The sequence below is a fragment of the Scyliorhinus torazame genome, chromosome 1, assembly GCF_047496885.1.
Source record: "Scyliorhinus torazame isolate Kashiwa2021f chromosome 1, sScyTor2.1, whole genome shotgun sequence".
In the NCBI taxonomy this organism is placed as follows: domain Eukaryota; kingdom Metazoa; phylum Chordata; class Chondrichthyes; order Carcharhiniformes; family Scyliorhinidae; genus Scyliorhinus; species Scyliorhinus torazame.
In genome coordinates this window covers 331,321,417-331,343,659 of record NC_092707.1, presented here as the reverse complement: position 1 = coordinate 331,343,659, position 22,243 = coordinate 331,321,417, and the positions used below count along the sequence as shown (strand labels likewise).

The window sequence follows — 22,243 nt, the reverse complement described above, 5'->3', positions numbered from 1 at the left end:
TGTAGGGGGGAGGCCATACATAAGGTGTCTCCCACTAAGGTACTGTACTTTAGTCCTTTTGCTCAGTTTCTGAGGGTATTTTTGTTTAAAAACCCACTTGATTGATGGTATAAGGTGCCCACATAAAGGGAATGCCCAGAAGGACCAGGGCAAAGAAACATGAAGGCAGGAATTCATTGATGGAATTGGAGGCTTCACAGGGCTCTTCAGTGGGGAAAATAGCAGAGGCAACTTCTGGGACTCCAGTCACTCCATCAACGGCCAAGATGCTTCCCGGCATCTTGGCAGCAGAATTAGAGAAGCAACTGCGAATTGTGTCGGAGGACCTCCGTAAGTCGATGGAGAATGCCGTGGCTCCCATTTGGTTGATGTGGGGGGAGATCAACGAGACGGTAAAAGTGCATGGCGCTGGGATATAGGGCATGGACGTGACTCTCTCTCGAGGCATAGCGACCAGACTGCCTCTCTGGAAGCAGAGATGTCGCTGATGGCTGGGGTGATTGGAGGCTAATGGGAGCGCAATGTGGCCGGTAGATCCCGAGTGAAGTCTCCCGCAGGCTTCCCCACAGCCACAACACATCACAGGGTCTACCCAAGTGCCGCAAGGTGTCAGGATCAGGAACCCGCCCACAATGTGCAGGACCAAGCCGCGCACACAAGTAGGCCTTAAACCTACTTACGGACTACTTACCAGGAATCTACAGGCTGCCCAGGATCAATCGGCCTCCTCAGGGAGGGTACAGCCAGGCGCCATTCAGTCCTGGTTCACACAAACGTGGACCATGCGGAATGCCACCCAGGGGTCTCCCAGGCCATCGGAGGAGGTCCCTGGGTGATCAGGGACAGTGCAGGGTAGCATCCTGGCCCTCCTCCTAGAACGCAGGCACCTTGGGACTTCTCGGTTGGCACCACCATCCTGGGACTGCCAAGGTGCTCGGGTGGCACTGCCAAGCCAGCAAGGGCAGTGCTAAGGTGCCCGGGTGGCACTGCCAAGGGTCAGGTCCCGAGGGCAGCCAGGCCATGAAAGGATGGTTGGGGGGAGGGGGGTGCAGAGCAGGTAAGAAGGGGCTTCAGGGAGGTTTGGGGGTGGGGCGGGGGGCCTGAAGAGGGGAGCCCACAGGGGCCCATAGAGGGGTGTCTGCACTCGGGGGGGATGTGGGATAATGTCCATGTGTGTGGGGGGTGATATTGCCCGTGGGTGGAGGATAAGCTCAATTAGAAATCAGGGCTTCCTTTCAAAATTGGCGGCCTGATCTCCGAGTTCAGCTCCCCAATGATTACAAAAGTGTGGGTTTGACCAGGGCCCCAAAAAGTGGTCAAGATCAAACAGCTACGTTGCACCAGGAAAGCAATTCGCTGCGGCACAGCGTGGCCGAAAAAAGCCGGGAGACCCCGCTCCCAGGATCTACCCGGCTCACAACGCTTGCGACATCTAACGTTATCTCGCGAAATGTTGCAATGTAAATATCGCCCATTGTGGGTGATAGAAAAAAAACGCTTGGAAAAAAAACTGCATGTTAAAGCGAGACAGCTGGTCTCTAATCTGCAATTTCCCGAGGTACCCGAGGCATTGGCATTCATCCCCATCGCCTCGGAAACCTCAGGCGAGCGCCGTTTAGTACTGATCTCCGCAAACGGGGACCAGACGGAATGGCACTCGTGGGGGTCTCCCAGGGGAATGGAGGCCCCAGGTGCATGCCCTGATGGCGCCACCTGAGACCCTGGCAGTGCCAGCCTGGCACACTTGCAGTGCCACCTGGGTGCCAGCCTGGCACTGCCAAGATGCCCACAGGTGGCATGGACAGCTGCCGGGGCATTGCTAGGGTGCCAGTGCCAAGCTGGCATTTTTTTTGCACATGCGCAATTGGGGTTTGAGGGGGTCGGGGATTGTTTTGGGCGTTCCAGAGATTGCGAAGTCATTTTAAAATGGCATCCCGATCTCTCGCTTCAGAGGAGTTCCAGCGAGCAGAGCTCCTCAGTATACAAAACGGGGCTAAGTGCAGCCTCGGCCGCGCATACCCCGCTGAGGCCCAATCTAACTGGGCTGACGTTTTATAGCGTTGTGTTTCTTGGCGCTGCAAGTGCTGGGCAGCATGCAGCTAAATGCATCCGCTATGGGACTTTATTCCAATTTAGTTAAATCCCACCCTGTCATCAGATAGCAGTGGGGAACAGGCCAGCAGAGCCAGCAGGAAAATCCCAGCAAAACCCGCCAAAATGACAAATCGTGGCCTTAGTGTCAAACTGGAGACATGCCCGCTGGTGGCCAGTTCCGGGGTATCGGACTTGCCGGTGCTGCAGACTGGGGTGAAGATGGATATCCTCGCCTTTGCCTCGTTAATAGCTCAAAGGCGTGTTTTGCATGTGTGGAGATCTCCTTCTCCACCCAGTGCCTTGGCCTGGTCAGGTGACCTCATGGCGTTCCTACAGTTGTAGACGGTCAAGTGCATCATTAAGGGGTCGGTGGAGATGTTTTACCTAAGATGGCAGCCATTCAATTCCTTTTTCAAAGAGTTAGACACCATCAGTTGTGAAGAGTGTTTTTGTCTTAATTTTGGGGGGGGTTCAGATTAGTTGTGTTCTTGATTTTTGATTGTGTTCTTTTTGCATTTTAACTTGTAGCAACTAGGTTATATTACACTGTTTATAATGAAAAAGTTTTCAATAAATTTTTGTATAGTTCTCATCATATTTGTAAATATCAGCCAGTTACCATAATTATTTTTCAGGCAGTCTACAACATATTGGTGAATAGGTTTCTCTATCATTTGCCATCAGAGCTTTTAGGAAGCCTCATTTTGTAATCTTCTATCTGATCAGAAGAGTCTCAGTTTTTCTCTGTAGTAAGTGTTCAGATAGTTGATCTTAGCTGGTGCATCAAAGTCAGTCCAAGGGCAGCACAGTGGCGCAGCGGTTAGCATTGCTGCCTCAAGGCACCAAGGTCCCAGGTGCGATCCCGGCTCCGGGTCACTGTCCGTGTGGAATTTGCATTTTCTCCCCATGTTTGCATGGGTTTCGCCCCCACAACACAAAGATGTGCAGGGTAGGTGGATTGGCCATGCTAAATTGTCCCTTAATTGGAAAAGAAAATTAATTGGGTACTCTAAATTTTTTTTTTTTTTTATTAAAAACAAGGTCAGTTCAAGTTGCATCCTTAGCCTCGAGCTATAGGGTAGCAAAGATGAAAATCAGATAGATTTTCACTACTGGTCACTACCTAATAACTCCTGCCAAAAAGTGAGCATCTAAAGCCCTAAACTAACTTGTAAGGAATACCCACCTAAGGGAGAGTGTCTAGCGCCTGTTAAACAAGTCCCTGGCGTGGGGAGCTGCTCCGTTGGTTCCCAAGGCTTTGCTACTGGAAATTATGGGATGGGGAGCGGAATACTAGACAACTGCTCACATGGTGTCAGAAATGTGCCATTCAGCACAATGCGATTTATTTTCAAAAATTACAAATGGTAATTTGTTTTTGGCGAGCATATAGGACAATTTCCACTCCCTACCCAACCAGATGAACAGCCTAGTTAAAACCAGGAAAGCCGCCAAAAGTATGCAGCGGCCTGACTTCAGAAAATATGCAGCAGGTGGAACTCAAATCAACTGGGCTTAAGCAAAAGATGGTGGGGTGGGGGTGAACATAATATGTAATAAGATTTTTTTTATATACACACACACGCACATGTACAAACAAACATTTTTAAAATACTTATATACACATATATGTAAAGATTTGTAGACACACATACACAGTTACATAAGCACATGGAGGGATTGCATTTGAAAATCATTAAAGATAACTATGACTTCTAGGAAAACAGCTTGGAGAAATGCTGGAATTCCACTACTATCCGAAATAGTTAATCAGACGAATCCAAAAATAAACAACCATTTTGACCAACACGTCTAGGCCAATTGGAATTTCGACCAATGACATATTAAAAAATGATCCACGATAAGGGGACTATTTACTTTTCTGACTGACAAGTTGGTATTTCAGTAAAGCATAAAACATCATCTAGTATGAGTTACCAAGATAAGGGTGGGGAGAGATTTAATTTTGTTCAGCTTGCGCTGCACGAATGCTCAGTGAGACTGAGTGCAGAGCTGCAACAACACATCGTATTCCAGAGGTCCCCGACCGGTGTGCCGTGTGCCCCACAAGTGTGCCGCAAAATAAGATTCAAAATGATTAAATATTAATGTCAATAAACTAAATCTAATCTTTGTTTTCAGCTCCATGGTTGGCATTTCCAAGTCCCAATGTACCTCGGGTCTCCCACACATGTGCCGGCTGGGAATGGGCCACACCTGCGCAGTTCAGGTTTTAGAAACATTGGCCAGGCGCATGCGCATAGGCCTAACCGATGTAAAAGAAAATCAGAACTGTGCATGCGTGGCCCTTTCCCGGCCGGTGCATGCACGGCTCGGATTACCAACATAAAACATTCCGAACCATACTGGTGCAGCCCTTTCCTGGCTGACCCATGCACAGGAGATCCCAGGTACGTTGGGAATTGGAGATGCCGAGCACAGAGTTGAAGACAAAAGGCCCCATGCTCCTGCGCAATGAGCAAAAACACAAAATGGGTACAAAAGCCAGGGAAAAGCGAGGGAGACAGGAAGAGGTTGAAAAAAAAAAACAGGAGAGAAGGCAGGAAGAGGTAAAAAAATAATCAAAGTTCCTATTAAGGGGAAAACAGAGGTAAGAAACAGGAACCTATAAAAGTTCAGGAAAGGAGAAACAGGCTTCAGTATTGCATTTGCAAATGGTAATAAAGCTTCTTAAACTAATGAAAATTGCATTAAATGGTGGTTTGATGGGGTTTCGGAGGTTTTAAAGGTAAGAGGCTTTTGCGAGAGGGCATTTCAGTGGAAGAAAGTAGGAGATGTGCCTCAAAATATTTCATTGTATAAAGGTGTGCTATGACCTAATAAAGGTTGGGAACCGCGGCCTTATTCCCAAATTCAGGAGAATTTCCCTTACTGGCCGGAGAGATTTCTGTTGCTGAAACCAGTCATCCTTAAGGCATCTTTATTTGTGACTGCTGAATTAGTGTCAATTGGTGATGAGTTATGGGCAGTTCCGTGCTGCTGAGAATGGATTGAGAGTGCCCAAACTGTTTTCACTTATGATAACAGCTGTCAAGAAAAAAAAGAGACAGAGACAGAAACAAAGATTCTATCCCATCTGCCTGAGCTGAATTTAAATTTCTGTTCTACAGGTGAAAGGTCATTATGTTAAGCAGGCCTCATTTCGCCCACACGAAACAAAATCCAAATTATGCATGGTTCAGTACCTTTATTATAAGCATATATTGGTTGTGGGGGTGAACATTTGGCAGGACAATGGGAGGATTCCCCGCTCGTCTTCAAAATAGACCATAGTATCTTTATATCCATTTGAGGCAGCAGACGGGGTCTCAGTTTAATGCATCATCTGAAAAACAGTGCCCTCTGACATGGCAACACTCCTTCAGCACTGCATTGGTGTTAGCCTAGATTTGAGTGTTCAAGTCTCTGGAATGCAACTTGAAACAACTTCATATGCTTTCAACCAGACTGTTAAGGGAGCACATAACTATAGCATGGAAAAAGGTGCAAAATGTCTGACCTTGCGATCATCAGTTTTGGGGCAAATGGACTTTCATTAGCAATCAACTTGAGAAAGCACTGGTGCAACTTGACTCTTTTTCCCCCAAATATTACAACTGAGGCAAGGAGGGCAATGAGGGGAACACTTTTCAATGGCCCATGGAGGTATGCAGGACCCTTGATGGTTTAAGTGGATTTCCCAGCCAGCATATGGTGTGCCTGAGGAGCTTGGAGGTAATCTGTGAAACGGTGATGGCTTTTCAGGGGCAAGTTGGGTAGTCATCTGAGGCAGATGCTCCATTCAATGGGAGGGGGCGCCGAGCTAATAAACAGCCGCAGCTGCGACAGGAGGTTACCATGGACCCTTTTTGGCCCTTTTTATACCCCCATTTGTAGCCAGCAACTAGGAATGGACGTACCCTCACACCTCTCTATACTCTCCAGCAGTGTCCACCTCTTGCCAGGGGGCTGCTGAACTTTCAGTGTTGGATATTCACTCTCAAAACTTAGGAGTCTTGTTTGCCACCCTTAATTTATAGTTCTGTGGCGATCTCCAAAACTCTCTCAGTGTCCCGCCATTGGCATTTCTGAGATCCTACGCCAGCGGCTGGTTTAGCACAGGGCTAAATAGCTGGCTTTTAAAGCAGACCAAGGCAGGCCAGCAGCACGGTTCAATTCCCGTAACAGCCTCCCCGAACAGACGCCGGAATGTGGCGACTAGGGGCTTTTCACAGTAACATCCATTTGAAGCCACTTGTGACAATAAGCGATTTTCATTTCATTTCATTTTCATTTCATTTCACATTTAATCCAAAGGTGGGTTCGGGGAATGTTTATTTTAAGAAATGGTTGATTCGGGGATATGCCTACAACTAAAAATAACCAAAATAGCAAAGTTGAATTTTTACAATTGGGCCACAAAATAGTCAGAATTTTAAGCTGCTACTTACTTTTAAAACAAAGGTCTCGTGTGTTCTGCAGTCCAACACAAGTAAAACCTTGAAACACAAATTCAGGCATTATCAGGTCTCCATCAACACAGAATAAGCTTCACATTGAATACACATTTATCCCAATGTCAAGCCAGTTTGAAAGTTGCATTTACAATGAGTTCAGTCAGATCGTGTAGAACCCAAAATTGGCCCCTAAAGAAACACCTGAAAATGGAAAGACATAGAAATGCTGGACAAATGTTTTCACTGCCTCCTCTCCACTTTTCCCATAAAGCCTGAGAATATTTACTGTGTGCTGACACGAAGAAAGCACATCTGTGAATTTTTTTTTCTAAATTGGCCGTCGGCAGATAGTTTTCCCAAACAGGTGTTTTATAAATGACTGTAAATCAGCCCCTGGAAACACCTCCTCCAAGCCAGGCGAAACCAATGATAATATAATTAGAGTCAGATACATCAGGCGGGTAGATAGTCTCCATCTGTTCAATGTCATATTTAATCACTTTTACTTCTTTAAATCTGCAGCAATTGAGCTTTCATAAACTTACTTACTAAAACATGAATATTTCTGCTGCCAAGTCCTGTGGAATATGCATGCAATACAGCTGGGCTGTATCTGACCCAACTGGTGTTCTATGATGTAAACAGAAATGCAGTATTTTCAATTTCAATTATTTATCCCCCACAGAAAATGCTTTCTACAGGGGGTGGCAAGTGTCTTTACAAAGCCACTTAACATTTTACCGCAAAGTGGCTTTTCTCTTTCCCCCTCATTATAAAAATGACTCCTTTCCTCTATCAAATGTTGCAACAGTGGATATGTCAGGCACGGTGCCACTTCTAGCTGGTAGCTGGTTTTGGTAGTACAACACGAGAAGAACACATCCAAATTGCCAAGATATAATTTTAAAAGGCTTCATGAAGATATTGAAGAAAATTTTGATTTTACAAATGATACAAGTTGTGACTGATTCCGTTATTTTAAGGCAGCAGGGTGACGGCCAATGACAATTACTTCTGCAGGTGTTTCTCCAATACAAATGGCTCTAACTTTATATCAGTAGCCATACTCATTCACTGAGGATTCTTCAGCAATTCTGGCATTTTAACCATCCACACATTTGGATCTAGATTCAGTAATTTCTTTCCCAATTCCCGTGAAACCGTCAGTATTTCCTGCAGCAGTGACTCAAAGTTCACATCCAGTGACTCAAAGTTACCACCCCAATTTATGAATAGTTAGTTACTTTGACAAAGGGTCATCTGGACTCGAAACATTAGCTCTTTTCTCCCCCTACAGATGGTCCAGACCTGCTGAGATTTTCCTGCATTTTCTCTTTTGGTTTCAGATTCCAGCATCCGCAGTAATTTGCTTTTATTTAGTTAGTTACCTGGATAGGTCAATACGCCACAGTTACCCTGGGTGCCATTTCTTTTTGAATTAGCAGTTACAAATTTTAACAATCTTTACACTTTCCTTTGCTGTTAACTTTAGGCATTTTACCACTAAAAGAATCATGATTAGCTTGTGTATCAAGTTTTTCTCTACTTATTCCTGTTGATCATTGAATTTCCTTTTGTGGAATATTACATTTAAATGCCATTATTAGCAGATACTTCAGGTGGGGAATATAGATTCTGGCTTTAAAAATTAAAATTAAATGAGGGTATCATAGCTCATTCTTTCAAAGGATACTCTAAAGCTCAGTTCACGTTGCAACATCATCCACAAATTTCACCCTGCTGCCAATTTCTAAGATACAAAATATACCACGTGAAAAATCAGTACTCTCCTTAATTCAAGCATTCTTCAATGAAAAATACTTTCCAAGTCTGTAGATGTGGTACCTGGAATGCGGATTGACATAAAATTATTCAAGTCCTTCCCCCATCGCTGCGGAAAATGGTTGCATATTGCTCCCAAGGGGAGACAGTATCATAGGGGTACCACTGCTCCCCACCAATCCCCTTGGTCCTCCCCCAGTAGCTACACTGCTCCACACATCCCCGCTCCCACTCAAGTCCCATGCATGCCACATGCCATCACCACCTGAACTGGCAGGACTCTCGCCTGGACTCTCCCCATCTGTCTCATTTTAAGGCAAACCAGGACATAACAGGCGTGAGTGGGCACAGCAGCTGATTTCATGAGCAAAGATGTCTCACGCTCTTAAAGAGAGCCCTCGAGTTGGCCAGAGAGGAGCAAGACTGCACCTGCACAGACATCGAAGTGTGGGCAGCAGACAAAAAAGTGAGACCCCTCGGGACAAACATTGCTCCTCCAGTTATCCCCCATGATGCAGTAAGCCATCTCCCTTCCCAAGCAGGGCAAGCAGCTGAACAGCCAGGATCATCCTCGTGCTCTCTGGAAACCACAGAGATGAGCATCTCGGAGGGAGGCTTCTCGGAGATGAGCACCCTCCACCAGTGCAGAGACACACCTCGGTGGGATTACTTAGTAGGCAGACTCCTGGGTCACTCACTGGTAAAGATCACAATTGAAGATCTACATCAGGCGAGGCAGGGCATCCCAGGGAACCAGCAATCAGAAGGACGCTGGCCAATAATAAGCTGACCAATGACATGGCCCCGGATCCGGGCACCCCCGAGCTGCTGGAGCTACGAAAGGCAGAGTTGCGAGCATCAGGAAGGGATGACAGCATCCGTCCTCAGACTGCAAGACTGACTGGAGGACATGGACCTTTGAGAATCTCAGCGCTCACGCACGCGCACACACATACACGCACAATTGACTAATCAAGGAAGGGCGAGGTAACATTTCAGGCAAATGACTGCCTCCTGTGGCAGACAAGGCACAGCTGAATGGAGTGAAGCCTGAAATTAGCATGACAAGCACATCCAGAGAGGGGACCCTCATTCTCCCAAGTCACAAGGACTCCAAAGTGTACAAGGCTTCAATCAGCCACAGCCCAACATTAATTCCAGACAGTCAAAATTTCCTGACTAGTAGATTTCAACTTCCATGCAGCTTAACCTCTTTGTCCCCCAACGCTGCCGGAATAAGGTTCAACTCACATTGCAGTCGTCCTCCCTCCAGTGAAAGTGACTTCATGCCCCATGAATGCAATCCATTCCGGAGTCTCTCACTCTGCCCTTATAGCCTGGCTTCTCATGGAACCCCTCCCATTCGCCCCCCCCAATGCTGACGCTCTGTATTCACCTCCTCCCACTCACTTTCCAGCTCTCACTAAGGAAAAGCACTCCCTCAGCAGTGATCTGGGCATAAGCCCAGCCAGGAGGACATGGGAAACGATGCCTGCATGCCAGCCTCCAGACTCCCTTAGCAAGGGCCACACTGAAAAGAAGGAAAGGCAAGGCCTGCTAGCCATCCCTCCCCGCAGAGACTGAACCGCACCCCTGGCCCGAGTTGAACTTAGCAGTATCCCCTGTGTCCTCTCCGGTGCACCCTGAGCATTCAACACCCTGGAGGGTGATAGCTCACCTCCAAAATCCCACTCTGAGGTGAGGTTGCAGGTTCATATTTACGTAAACCTGTTGTAAATGTGCCAGCTTGACGTCACGCCGCCGCTCGCTGAATATTCAGTGAGGGAGCCCCGGAGTGAGTGCTCGCTAGTGACATGCAAATGTACTAAAATGAGGTTCTTGGGCTCCTGTGGCATGTTTTACGTTACTCCACCGGCGAGGGGACTTTGAAAATCAGAAATCACAATCTCGCCGGAGAAAACAGTTTTCCAATTCTCTCCGGATTTTGCGCCCATATCGCCATTCTCACTGACGGCTGAAGCAAGATCAAAATCATCTCAGTTGTTCCTATGATAGCTAACCTAAATATTTCAGTTTGGATTAAAAAGACAGCAGTATTACTGATATACCACTAGGCTGTTGCAGAACTAGCCTTGCGACAAAATAACAGAACCTGCAGTCAACTGGAAGAACTTGCATTCTTCTTCCCAGTTGGATTTATTGCTTACCGATATAAATGAACTCCCTCTGAGTTCTAATCAGAAGACGTTTTCAAAATGCAGCAACATTAATTATAGTTGAATGAATTCACTTATATACACTACTGACTTTAAATCCAATGTCCTAACCAAACACCAGTGAAACACAACTGCCCCAGGAGTTCACCATCTGCTGTCACTCAAAATCCTTTCGGGCATCTTCATTGCACGGTGCTCTTAGTAAAGAGGCATAGTAATTAAAGGGAGAAGCTCCAGTAGAGGAGAATTGATCGTGTATATTCGGGGACAAAAGAACAAGTTTGAGGAAGATTGCCAACTAGGACACAACGGACAATTATATATTACAGCAGGCAGGGAACAGAGAGAACTATATAGGCAGTGAAAGGAAACAGCAGAGCTTCTAAAAAGGTTCATTTAGTCTAACATTTATCTTTTTGAATATATTTGACTTGGATATTAATAAAAAATGCTTGACTATGAGCTCAGCATGATTGGGAGCTAAATATTCCAGGCTGTAGGTTCTTTGGCAAGGACAAGAAAATTGGTAAAGAGAGGGGCAGTAGGCTGCATGGCAGCACAGTGGTTAGTACCATTGCTGCACAGCAGCGTCCCAGGTTCGATTCCCGGCTTGGGTCAGTGTTTGTGTGGAGTCTGCACGTTCTCCCCGTGTCTGAGTGGGTTTCCTCCAGGTGATCCGGTTTCCTCCCACACGTCCTGAAAGACGTGCTGTTAGGGTAAGGACATTCTGAATTCTCCCTGTACCTGAACAGGCGCCAGAATGTGGTGACTAGGGGCTTTTCACAGTAACTTCACTGCAGTGTTAATGTAAGATTACTTGTGACAATAAACATTATTATTATTAATAGTGATTTAAAAAATAAATACACACAATTACAGCAAAGTAAAGAAAGAATTTCATGCAGGCTGATCAGGCAGTGGAAACACTATCAACAAAATTAAAGAATTGCAAAAGATGCAAGACCCTGGTGGGAGTTTTCTACACACTTCCTTACAGTAATGATCCAGTGGGAGAATGCATAAATTTAGAGATTGGGAAAGCATGTAGCAAAACATATTTTGAACCAGTAAGAGGATGGATTGATATTTATACACCAGGTTTAATGATGAGTAACAAACCAGACAGTTAACTGTCTGACAGGAAAGATACGTAAAAATAGTGGTGGTAATATGGTATTTGGATTGTGAGGGAGAGGTTGGGGGGGGGGGGGGGGGGGGGGGGGGGGGCATCTCAAACTAAGGTTCACAATTTTATGTGTGAAACACACTGAAGGGATAAGAAATGATTTTATCAAAGTTAACTGGGATGAATCATTCATAGACATGCCTACAGATACAGTAGGAAGTATTCAATAAGTATTTAGCATAATACAAAGCCAGCACATTTGCCTAAGAAGGTAAATGGTGCTATTTAGAGTCACAGATGTTTACAGCATGGAAACAGGCCCTTCGGCCCAGCTTGTCCATGCCATCCAGTTTCCATCACTAAGCTAGTACCACTTACCCGCTTTTGGCCCATATCCCTCTCTACCCACCCTGCCCATGTAACTGTCTAACTGCTTTTTAGAAGACAAAATTGTACCCGCCTCTACCACTGCCTCTGGCAGCTCGTTCCAGATGCTCACCACCTTCTGTGTGAAGAAATGTCCCCTTTGGTCTCTTTTGTATCTCTCCCCTCTCACCTTAAACCTATGCCCTCTAGTTCTAGACTCCTCTACCTTTGGGAAAGGATGGCAACTATCTACCTTATCCATGCTCCTCATTATTTTATAGACCTCTCTATAGATCACCCCTAAGCCTCCTATGCTCCAGGGAGAAAAATCCCAGCCTTTCCAGCCTCTCCTTATAACTCAGACCATCAGGTCCTGGTAGCATCTTCATAACTCTTTTCTGCACTCTTTCTAGTTTAATAATATCCTTTCTATAATAGGGTGACCAGAACTGCACACAGTATTCCAAGTGTGGCCGTACCAATGTCTTGTACAACTTCAACAAGACGTCCCAACTCCTGTATTCAATGTTCTGACCAATGAAACCTAGCATGCAAAATGCTTTCTTCACCACCCTGTCCACCTGCGACTCCACCTTCAAGGAGCTATGAACCTGTACTCCTAGATCTCTTTGTTCTATAACTCTCCCCAACGCCATACCATTAACTGAGTAGGTCCTGCCCTGATTTGATCTACCAAAATGCATCACCTCACATTTATCCAAATTAAACTCCATCTGCCATTCATTGGCCCACTGGCCCAATTGGTTAACATCCTGTTGCAAGGACAGCACAGTGATGCAGTGGTTAGCCCTGCAGTCTCACGGCGCCAAGGTCCCAGGTTCGATCCCGACTCTGGGTCACTGTCCATGTAGAGTTTGCACATTCTCCCAGTCTATCTGGGAGAATGTTTCACCCCCACAACACAAAGATGTGCAAGGAACACGCTAAATTGCCCCTTAATTGGAAAAAATGAATTGGGCACTCTAAATTTAAATAAAAAATCCTGTTGCAATCTTATATAACCTTCTTCACTATCCACTATGCAATCATTCTTGGCGTCATCTGCAAACTTACTAACCATGCCTCCTACATTCTCATCCAAATCATTTATAAGTATATATATATATATATATATATATATATATAACAAATAAAGCAGACCAAGCACCGATCCCTGAGGCACACCGCTGGTCACAGGCCTCCAGCCTGAAAAACAACCCTCTACAACCACCCTTTGGCTTCGGTCGACAAGCCAATTTTGTATCCAATTGGCTACCTCGTCCTAGATTCCGTGAGATTTAACCTTTTGCAACAACCTGCCATGCGGTACGTTGTCAAAGGCCTTGCAGTGTAGACAACGTCAACCTCACTTCCCTCATCTACCTTCTTGGTTACCACTTCAAAAAACTCAATCAAATTGGTGAGACATAACTTTCCCTTGCAAAGCCATGCTGACTTTCCCTAATTAGCCCTTGCCTGTCTAAATGCCTATAGTTCCTGTCGCTCAGAATACCTTCTAACAACTCACCCACTACTGAAGTAAGGCTCACCGGTCTGTAGTTCCCAGACTTATCCCTACAACCCTTCTTAAACAAGGGCACAACATTTGCTACCCTCCAATCCTCAGGCACCACTCCGGTGGCTGTCGATGATTCAAATATCTCAGCTAGGGGGCTGGCAATTTCGGCCCTCGCCTCCCACAACATCCTGGGATACATTTCATCAGGTCCCGGAGATTTATCTATCTGGATCCGCTTTACTTCCTCCAGCACCTTCTGTGTAATATGTACACTCCTCAAGACATCACTTTTTATTTCCCCAATTTCCCCTATCATTCGTGCCTTTCTCAACAGTAAATACTGATGAGAAATATTCATTTAGGACCTCTCCCATCCCTTGTGGACCTGCACATAAATTATCCTTGCTTATCCTTAAGAGGCCCTACCCTCTCCCTAGTCACTCTTTTGCCCTTTATATATCTGTAAAAGCTGGATTTTCCTTGGCCTTATCTGCCAAGACAATCTCATGTCCCCTTTTTGCCCTCTTGATTTCTCTCTTAACTCTACTCCAACAAGCCCGATACTCTTCAAGGGATCTACTTGTTCCCAGCTGCCTATACAGCTCCTTCCTTTTGCCCATGGCCTCAATAACCCGAGTCATCCAGGGTTCCCTTCTTCTACCAGCCTTACCCTTCACACTGAGAGGAATGTACTTACCCTGAACCCAAGTTAACGCCCCTTTGAAAGACTCCCACTTACCATCTGTTCCCTTGCCTGTAAACAGGCTTCCCCAATCAACTTTTGAAAGTTCCTGCCTAATACCATTGAAATTGGCCTTGCCCCAATTTAGAATTTAAATTTTTGGGCCAGAACTATCGTTCTCCATAGCTATCTTAAAATTAATGGAATTATGGCCACTGGTCCCAAAGTGATCCCTCACTAACACTTCTGTCACCTGCCCTTACTTATTCCCCAAGAGGAGGTCACGTTTTGCCCCCTCTCTAGTCGGGCCATCCACATCTAATGGGGAATTTTCTTGAATACACTTGACAAATTTCTCTCTATCCAAACCCCTAACGCTATGGCTGTCCCAGTTAATGTTGCGAAAGTTAAAGTCCCCAACTATTGCCACCCTATTGTTCCGGCAGTTATCTGTAATCTCTTTACATATTTGCTTCTTGATTTCCCGCTGACTATTTAGGGGCCTATAGGACAGTCCTAACCGGAGCACCCGGAGGAAACCCACGCAGACACGGGGAGGATGTGCAGACTCCGTACAGACAGTGACCCAAGCCGGAATCGAACCTGGGACCCTGGAGCTGTGAAGCAATTGTGCTATCCACAATGCTGCCGTGCTGCCCCTACCCATATAGACTCAGTGGGTGAACGCTTGGATATATCCTCTCTCTGTACTGCAGTGATGTTGTTCCTAATCAAAAACACAACTCCCCCTCCCCTCCTAACTCTTGGTCTATCTTTCCTATAGCATCTATACCCCAGAACATTAAGCTGCCAGTCCTGCCCCTCCTTTAGCCATGTTTCAGTAATAGCTATAATATCCCAGTCCCATGTACCTATCCTTGCCCAGAGTTCATCTGCCTTGCCCATCAGGCCTCTTGCATTGAAATAAATGCAGTTCAATCTATTTCTCTGCCTTCCACTTTTCTCATTACTGGCTTTTGTTTCTATCCCCTCTTTACTACCCTCTGACTTTCAGCATTGGTTCCCATCCCCCTGCTATATTAGTTTAAACCCTCCCCAACAGTGCTAGCAAACAACCCCCCTAGGCCATTGGTTCCAGTCTTGCCCAGGTGTAAGCCGTCCGATTTGTTATGGTCTCACCTCTCCCAGAACTGGTTCCAATGTACCAAAAATCTGAATCCCTCCCTCCTGCACCATGTCTCCAGCCACGCATTCATCCAATCTATCCCGTCATTCCTACTCTGACTAGCACGCGACACTGGTAGCAATCCCGAAATTATTACCTTCAAGGTCCTACTTTTTTAATTTAGCCCCTAACTCCCTAAATTCAGCATGTAGGAGGACCTCATCCTGCTTTTTACCTATATTGTTGATTCCTATATGCACCCAACAGCTGCCTATGCACCCTCCCCCTTTAAAATGTCCTGTAGCCGCTTTAGTTAGGCAATTATGCTCAACAAATGAGGGGAGACATTATCAAACTAAAAGGAAAGGTTAATGAAATGCAAGAAAAATTAGAACTCCACAAAACTGGGAGAGCTATAAAAAGCAACAAAAGATACAAAAATGGTAAATGAGGAACAAACTAAATAAGAAAAACCTTGCAACGGATATCAAAGCTAATAGTTTTTGCAATAGATGAAGAGCAGTCGGGCTATGTGAGACCATGAAAGGCAAAAACATACAGGACTGTAATGGACAATAAAGAAATAGCAGACTTGTTAAATAAGTACGCTGTATCCGTTTTCACAATGGAGGTGGAGGGCAAAATACCAAAGTTATAAAGGAACCTAAAATACTGTCAAGGGGAGGGAGTTAGTGGATTTAATAAAAGTTTTTTTTAAAAAGGCAACAAAGTTAATAATGGAACTCAGAAGATAGTCAAATCTCTTGGTTCTGATGGTTTCCATCCCAAGTATTAAATAGATCAGGAAATTGCAGATGTATCAGACAGAATTTTCCTAAGCTTTGCAGGTTTATCACAGATCACAGAATTTACAGTGCAGAAGGAGGCCATTCGGCCCATCGAGTCTGCACCGGCTCTTGGAAAGAACACCCTACCCAAGGTCAACACCTCCACCCTATCCACACAACCCAGCAACCCCACCCAACACTAAGGGCAATTTTGGACACTAAGGGCAATTTTTATGATGGCCAATCCACCTAACCTGCACATCTTTGGACTGTGGGAGGAAACTGGAGCACCCGGAGGAAACCCACGCACACACGGGGAGGATGTGCAGACTCCGCACAGACAGTGACCCAAGCCGGGAATCGAACCTGGGACCCTGGAGCTGTGAAGCAATTGTGCTATCCACAATGCTACCGTGCTGCCCTATGGATTATAACTGGATTTGAAACCATTACTTAAGAAGGGAGGAGATGCACTTAGATACCAGCCTGCCAGTTTAATATCAATTGTCGCAATGTTATTGAAATCTATCTGAGACTAAGGCCCCAATATGCACGGGAAGGGGGATACTGCGGATGAGGATGAAAATAACCAGCTCAATTTAGCAGTAGGACCTCATTATTACACTTTTCCTCAGTTTCACACCCATCAAGTTGATAAGCTAAACTTTTGATGGTAACAGGATCACCTACAGCAGGAAAATGCAGTCAGGAACCCTGGGGAATGATTTATGGAAATCAGGAATGGACAGTAGGCTTCAGATTGAGGACTGGGTAGGATGGGGAGAGGAAACGAGGTCAGAGGGTTGGTCAGAAGTCTTTGAGAGGAGATCGGAAGCCTCAAAGAATGGGGTGGGGAAATCAGAGGCCCCGTGAGGGAGGTCAGAGGGAGACCAGAAAGGTCAGGAAGGGGTCTAATCGTGAGGCATTGGCAAGATAGACACACTGAATCCACTGTACAGATAAGCAAGAAGGCGCTTATTCCTCATCTCCTTTCCCTAGACCCCAAGGCATTTCCAGCCAGAAGGTGGTGGGTAATTAGGGTCACCTGTCCGTCTTCTCTTGAAACTGGAAGCAGGTAGATTGCAGACAGGTTCAGATTTACTCATCTGAGTCGACCCAATCCTGTCCTTTTTTTGTCAACATTTCTAACAGTGACTTGACACTGTGACAGATGAGTACACCTGCTTCAGACCCTAGAAAACCAATGCAGAATATTTTCGAAGGTGGAGGCTTGGATCTCTGCAGGTGCAAAAGGGTGTGGATTATTATTATTAATTATTATTATTATCATAAGCTAATGCACAGGTATGAAACATAGTCAAAAGGCTAACAGAATGCTGGCATTTAACACAAGGGGCTAGAATGCAAAGGGGAGGGAATCATGCTTCAGTTGCATAGAGCCTTAGTCACACTCCATCTGAATTACTGTGTTTAATTTTGGCCACCAAAACTCGGGGAGGATAAATTGGGGATACAGAATGGTACTGACGTTTAACGGATTAAATTATGGGACCAGGTTGCATAAATTAGGTGTGTACTTCCTGGAGATTAAAATTTCGAAGGGGAATCTAATTGGAGATGTTTAAAATGACAAATGAATTCAAGAGGGTAGATACAGAGAAACTATTTCCTCTGATGGGGAAAACCACAACAAGGGGGCATAATCTTAAAATAAGAGCCAAGCTCTTTGGAGTAGAGCACTTTTTCACACAAAGGGAAATGCAACCCTGGCAACCTTCCCCTCAGAACACTATAGGATGCTGAATAGAAGAATCCCAAATGTTTCCCTCCACCCCCAAAGACCACTGACCCGCCCATCCTGAACCTCGACTCTCCCTCGCCCTGGTCTACCAGCCAGGCCTCGAGAATACCCTCCTCCCACTTACCTTTCCAACCAGCTCCAAGGACAACTGCTTTTAGGACTAGACGCAGTCTCAGCAGTAGCTAGCACTCCCAGTGGCACTGCTGGATCCAGAGACCTGCAGAATATTTGATTGCCAACAGCCCTTAGATGTGTTCATGGACAGAGGGCCTGCTCTATGCCAATTAAATGACCGGCCGCGAGCAAGGGCCCCTAGCCCAGCATACAACCCTGGCCATAGAGTGAAGAAAGATGCTAAAAAAACTGAACAAAAATTTTTCTAAATAAGTTATTATGCAAAATAGCTTTAAAATCTACTATTCATGGCACTCCCTGATTGTAAAATGATTTTTTTCAGTGCTGGTTCTGCATACTTATCACATTTTATTAATCACAAAAAGATGTTTCCACCTGTGATGTGGGAACAGGAGAGTTGAACTTCGTACTGATTTCAATGACTGTTAGGTCCAGGAAGAGCCACCATGCACCCTGCATCAGATGCCCGACTGACAGGCAGCAAGCTCAGGATCTCCGCGCCAAACTGAAAATGCCCAATATCATCACTCATAGAATTTACAGTGCAGAAGGTGCTGGAGGAGGCCATTCAGCCCATCGAGTGTGCACCGGCACATGGAAAGATAACCCTACCTAAGCCCACACCTCCGCCCTATCCCCGTAACCCCAACTAACCATTTTGGACACGAAGGGCAATTTAGCATGGTCAATCCACCTAACCTGCACATCTTTGGACTGCGGGTGGAAACCGGAGCACCTGGAGGAAACCCACGCACACACTGGGAGAACGTACGGACTCCGCACAGGCAGTGACCCAAGCCGGTTATCAGACCTGGGACCCTGGAGCTGTGAAGCAACTGTGCCAACCATTGTGCTACCGTGCCGCCCAGTATTGTCAAGCCCCCAAATTCTCACCACAATATCTGATCCGTTCAGCCCCCACAAATATTTTTTTGAAGTCAGCATTAATATGCAGAAATTGATCTCCAGGTAAAAGGAAATATCTTGTAATTTAATTTCTATTTCATCAACGGATACTTGGTTCTCAGATCAAAATAAGGAAATTATTACAAATGGGTATACGGGAAGAGCTAAACCTACATTCATCTGCTAATTTAATCAGACCTTTTCCATGTAATTTACTTTCAGCACTCCTAGTGTTAGATTAGAAGAGGAAGCTGCTGAAAATGATTCACTGTGATAGTTAAGACGACCCCTCAGGATTCAGCTCAGTCTCTGAAGACAAACATAATTTGTGAAAGTGCTTAAGAAAATTAATATAGTTTGGCACATCTGTTTAATACAAGGTCACTAAATAAAATCTCCTTTGAAGATATGATTGGAATGTCGAGGTTCTCATTAATTTTCTCTGTATAATACTTTGTGTCTGGATACCAGTTTTCGAGATACCAGTTTTCTTTACAAATATAAACCTAAGGGTTAAGATAAACACATAGCTAAGCATATATAGGAGAGTGAGAGAGAAAGAGAATGCGTGAGATCATAATAATAATTCAATCTCAAGAAAACAAGGCTGTTCATATTATGTTGTGATACGAGGCGAGGTTGTTACATGGTGTATGTACATCTTCTACATCACAATTACTCTGCTTCTCCCATGTTCATTTTGGAAGCCAAAGGTAAACGTCTCGCAGTGAAACTGGAAATTTCGTTGAACTTCGGTTTTCCACTGACAAACAACACGAGTTTTGCCCTCGAGGGTTAGGATGTCACTATAACACTTGACTGAATTACTGGCATTCATCTATTATTCTGCATCGCTTACTTCATTGTGTCAACATGGAGTAGCATTACATATGCGTGGGACAAAACCAAACCTACCTGCAGCTATCACTGTAAAATAGCCTAAGGGTCTCGTAACATTTAATGAGGCAATCATGTAACTATAAATATATCATTACTACAGTGATCTGAACATTGAACTAAAAAGTCTTGCACCTGCAAATATCATATTCTGCCAATTTTGTCAACAGATTTTTCTTCCCCCTCATAAAAATTGTTTAAATTTGATTTTGCTACAATACAAATCAAATATGACCCTTTTGCAGTGACAACACCCTATTCTGATTATGTTGGCCTCCCTCACTTGTGTGGCACTTTGAGCATTTAATCTCTGATTTTGAACTCTCAAAATCTTCCTTGTACATACTTCTGTAAGCAATATTTTGCACCTGCAATTCTTGTTACTGTCTTGTTCAAACCGTTAGTCTATTAAAAGTATATGATATGGCTTAAGCTTACAATGCAGCATTAGTATTTACAGCCATTTATATTTATATAGCACCTTAAGCACTCAATTTAACAGCAGTTGTTTCAACATTACAATGCAATATTTAAAAAGGCCATATCAAATTCCCTCCACTAACATACCTACACAATCCTACTTAAACAAACTCACTTTGCCCCCTCGGTTTCTGTAAAATGCAGGAAAACCAAGTCATTTTTTTCTTTTGTTTCCTAGCTGTCAAAACCAATAGCTTCAAAAGCTACAAACTCAGCTGGTGGTTGATTTATGGTTAAACCCTTGAAATGATGCTGAAGAATTACCTTGTCAATCACCCCAAGGACTCTGAAGGCCTTCAGCTCCTCTGCAGGATTCCTCAGATTCCAAGCAGGCCTTGAACTTAGTGGTCCCGGAGGCTAATAGAAGATATCAAAGGTATCACATCAATCATAGTAACACTTAAAGGAAGATGGCCTACTGGAGCAAATGCCAAGTTATAGAAAACTAAATTTGTCACAGAACAGTTGTGGACAAGATCAAAAGGTAATTTGTTTCCGCTTCAAACCCATGTCTAGCACAGAGGAGAATCCCCGTAGAAATATTTATTTGGTTAGGATACAGTCATTATTAAGTTTAGAGTGTGACAGCTGTTCGCAAATATCAACAATGCAATATTAACAAATATGTTTCCTGTTGTGTAAAAAAAAACAAGCATCACAAGTCAACAAAATCTTCAGGACCTAAAAGATGCAAGATGTAACAGATATAAAATTAACTGATGATTAACTGCAGTAGATTAGACCACTGGTCCTGAAAATTTGCAGCCATTTAATTCGAACTCCCGCCATAAATTCAGTGGGATGACACTGGAACAGGCTTGAAATTCAGCTGAGAATGGTTACAGCTACAGCCAAGTGTTTTGTATGGCCTAGAACGCATGGGTTCCTTATTTAAGGGTTCTCAAAGTTTGGGCCTTCAGAGTAGATTTAGCATATATCAACCCAGGCCCTCTTACTCGATCACTGTTAGGGGACGCAAAACAGACACAAGAATGCCAATTTCTCCTGTACAGCAAGTCCTCACTTTAAATTGCCCTGGTTAACATTATTAAAGTTGCTGCTTTTTCAGGACCCGTTTCACAGGATTATGTCACGATTTTTGTTTTTATATCATTGCACTCTCTCATCTGCATCATCATCATGTGTCACGTCTTCATTGGGCATTATTGCGTGCCGGTCTCCTCAATGCACTCTTTGCTGTCCTCATTTCACATGCTGCGTGTAATCTCACTTCGGCCAATTTAATGTCCATCAAAGTCGGGCCCTCTGGCCTTATCAGCGTCATCAATCAACGCAACTTCGATTTCTTTTTAAACCCAGGGATGAAATTCTGAAGAAAGAGTGAGAATTTTTTTTTATAAAAAGCAAAATGTTGAGCCTGGGCTCTTCACCTCTGTGGAAAAGGTGGCCCATTTCTTGCTTCTGCAAGTTGCTTTAATTCGAGAGCTTCATGAGTGCATGCTGTGCAGGGAGCACATTGAAGTCTCTGCGAAAGAGGTATATGTTACTGTACACAGGTACAATACAGTTGGTTTCCTTGTCTCAGGGCTTATTTGGGTGAAAAATATCCTTTAGGAGGCTGACTCTGCAATCATCTGCTTAATTTTGAAACTCCATCAAGTCTAGCCCTTGGTCAAGTCTGCAGCAGGTGAGGCAGAAGACATTTTAAAATCAGTGAGAGTCATTTGCAGCAAGCATGGATCAGCACTAAGGCTCTAACTCACTCAAAGCCATCTCCACTCAAAAGCTTTAGGGATGTCCTCAAAGCTTCGCTCAAGAAGTCAAACAGATCCACCAATTCATGGAGACCACCCAAAAAGGAAGGGTTCATTTGGGAAGGCACCGTACACGCTAGACTTTGATGGGAACACGCAGAGGCTAAGTCAAGGCAGCGGAGAGAGTGCAAAAGCCTCCAAGAAACACGTACCCACATGTGGCAGAGTCTG

At 44.7% G+C, this 22,243-nt stretch overlaps 1 protein-coding gene across 1 annotated transcript in view; it reads right to left on the bottom strand.

Moving 5' to 3' along the window:
- rps6kc1 (ribosomal protein S6 kinase polypeptide 1) overlaps window positions 1–22,243 on the bottom strand; it is a 225,286-nt gene that overhangs the window by 51,062 nt on the left and 151,981 nt on the right. The window contains exons 9-10 of the mRNA XM_072508923.1: window positions 20,562–20,654; window positions 6,546–6,593 (exon numbers count right to left, since the gene is read on the bottom strand). Of these exons, the coding sequence (XP_072365024.1) occupies window positions 6,546–6,593; window positions 20,562–20,654 (141 nt within the window). The remainder of the gene's footprint in view (window positions 1–6,545; window positions 6,594–20,561; window positions 20,655–22,243) is intronic.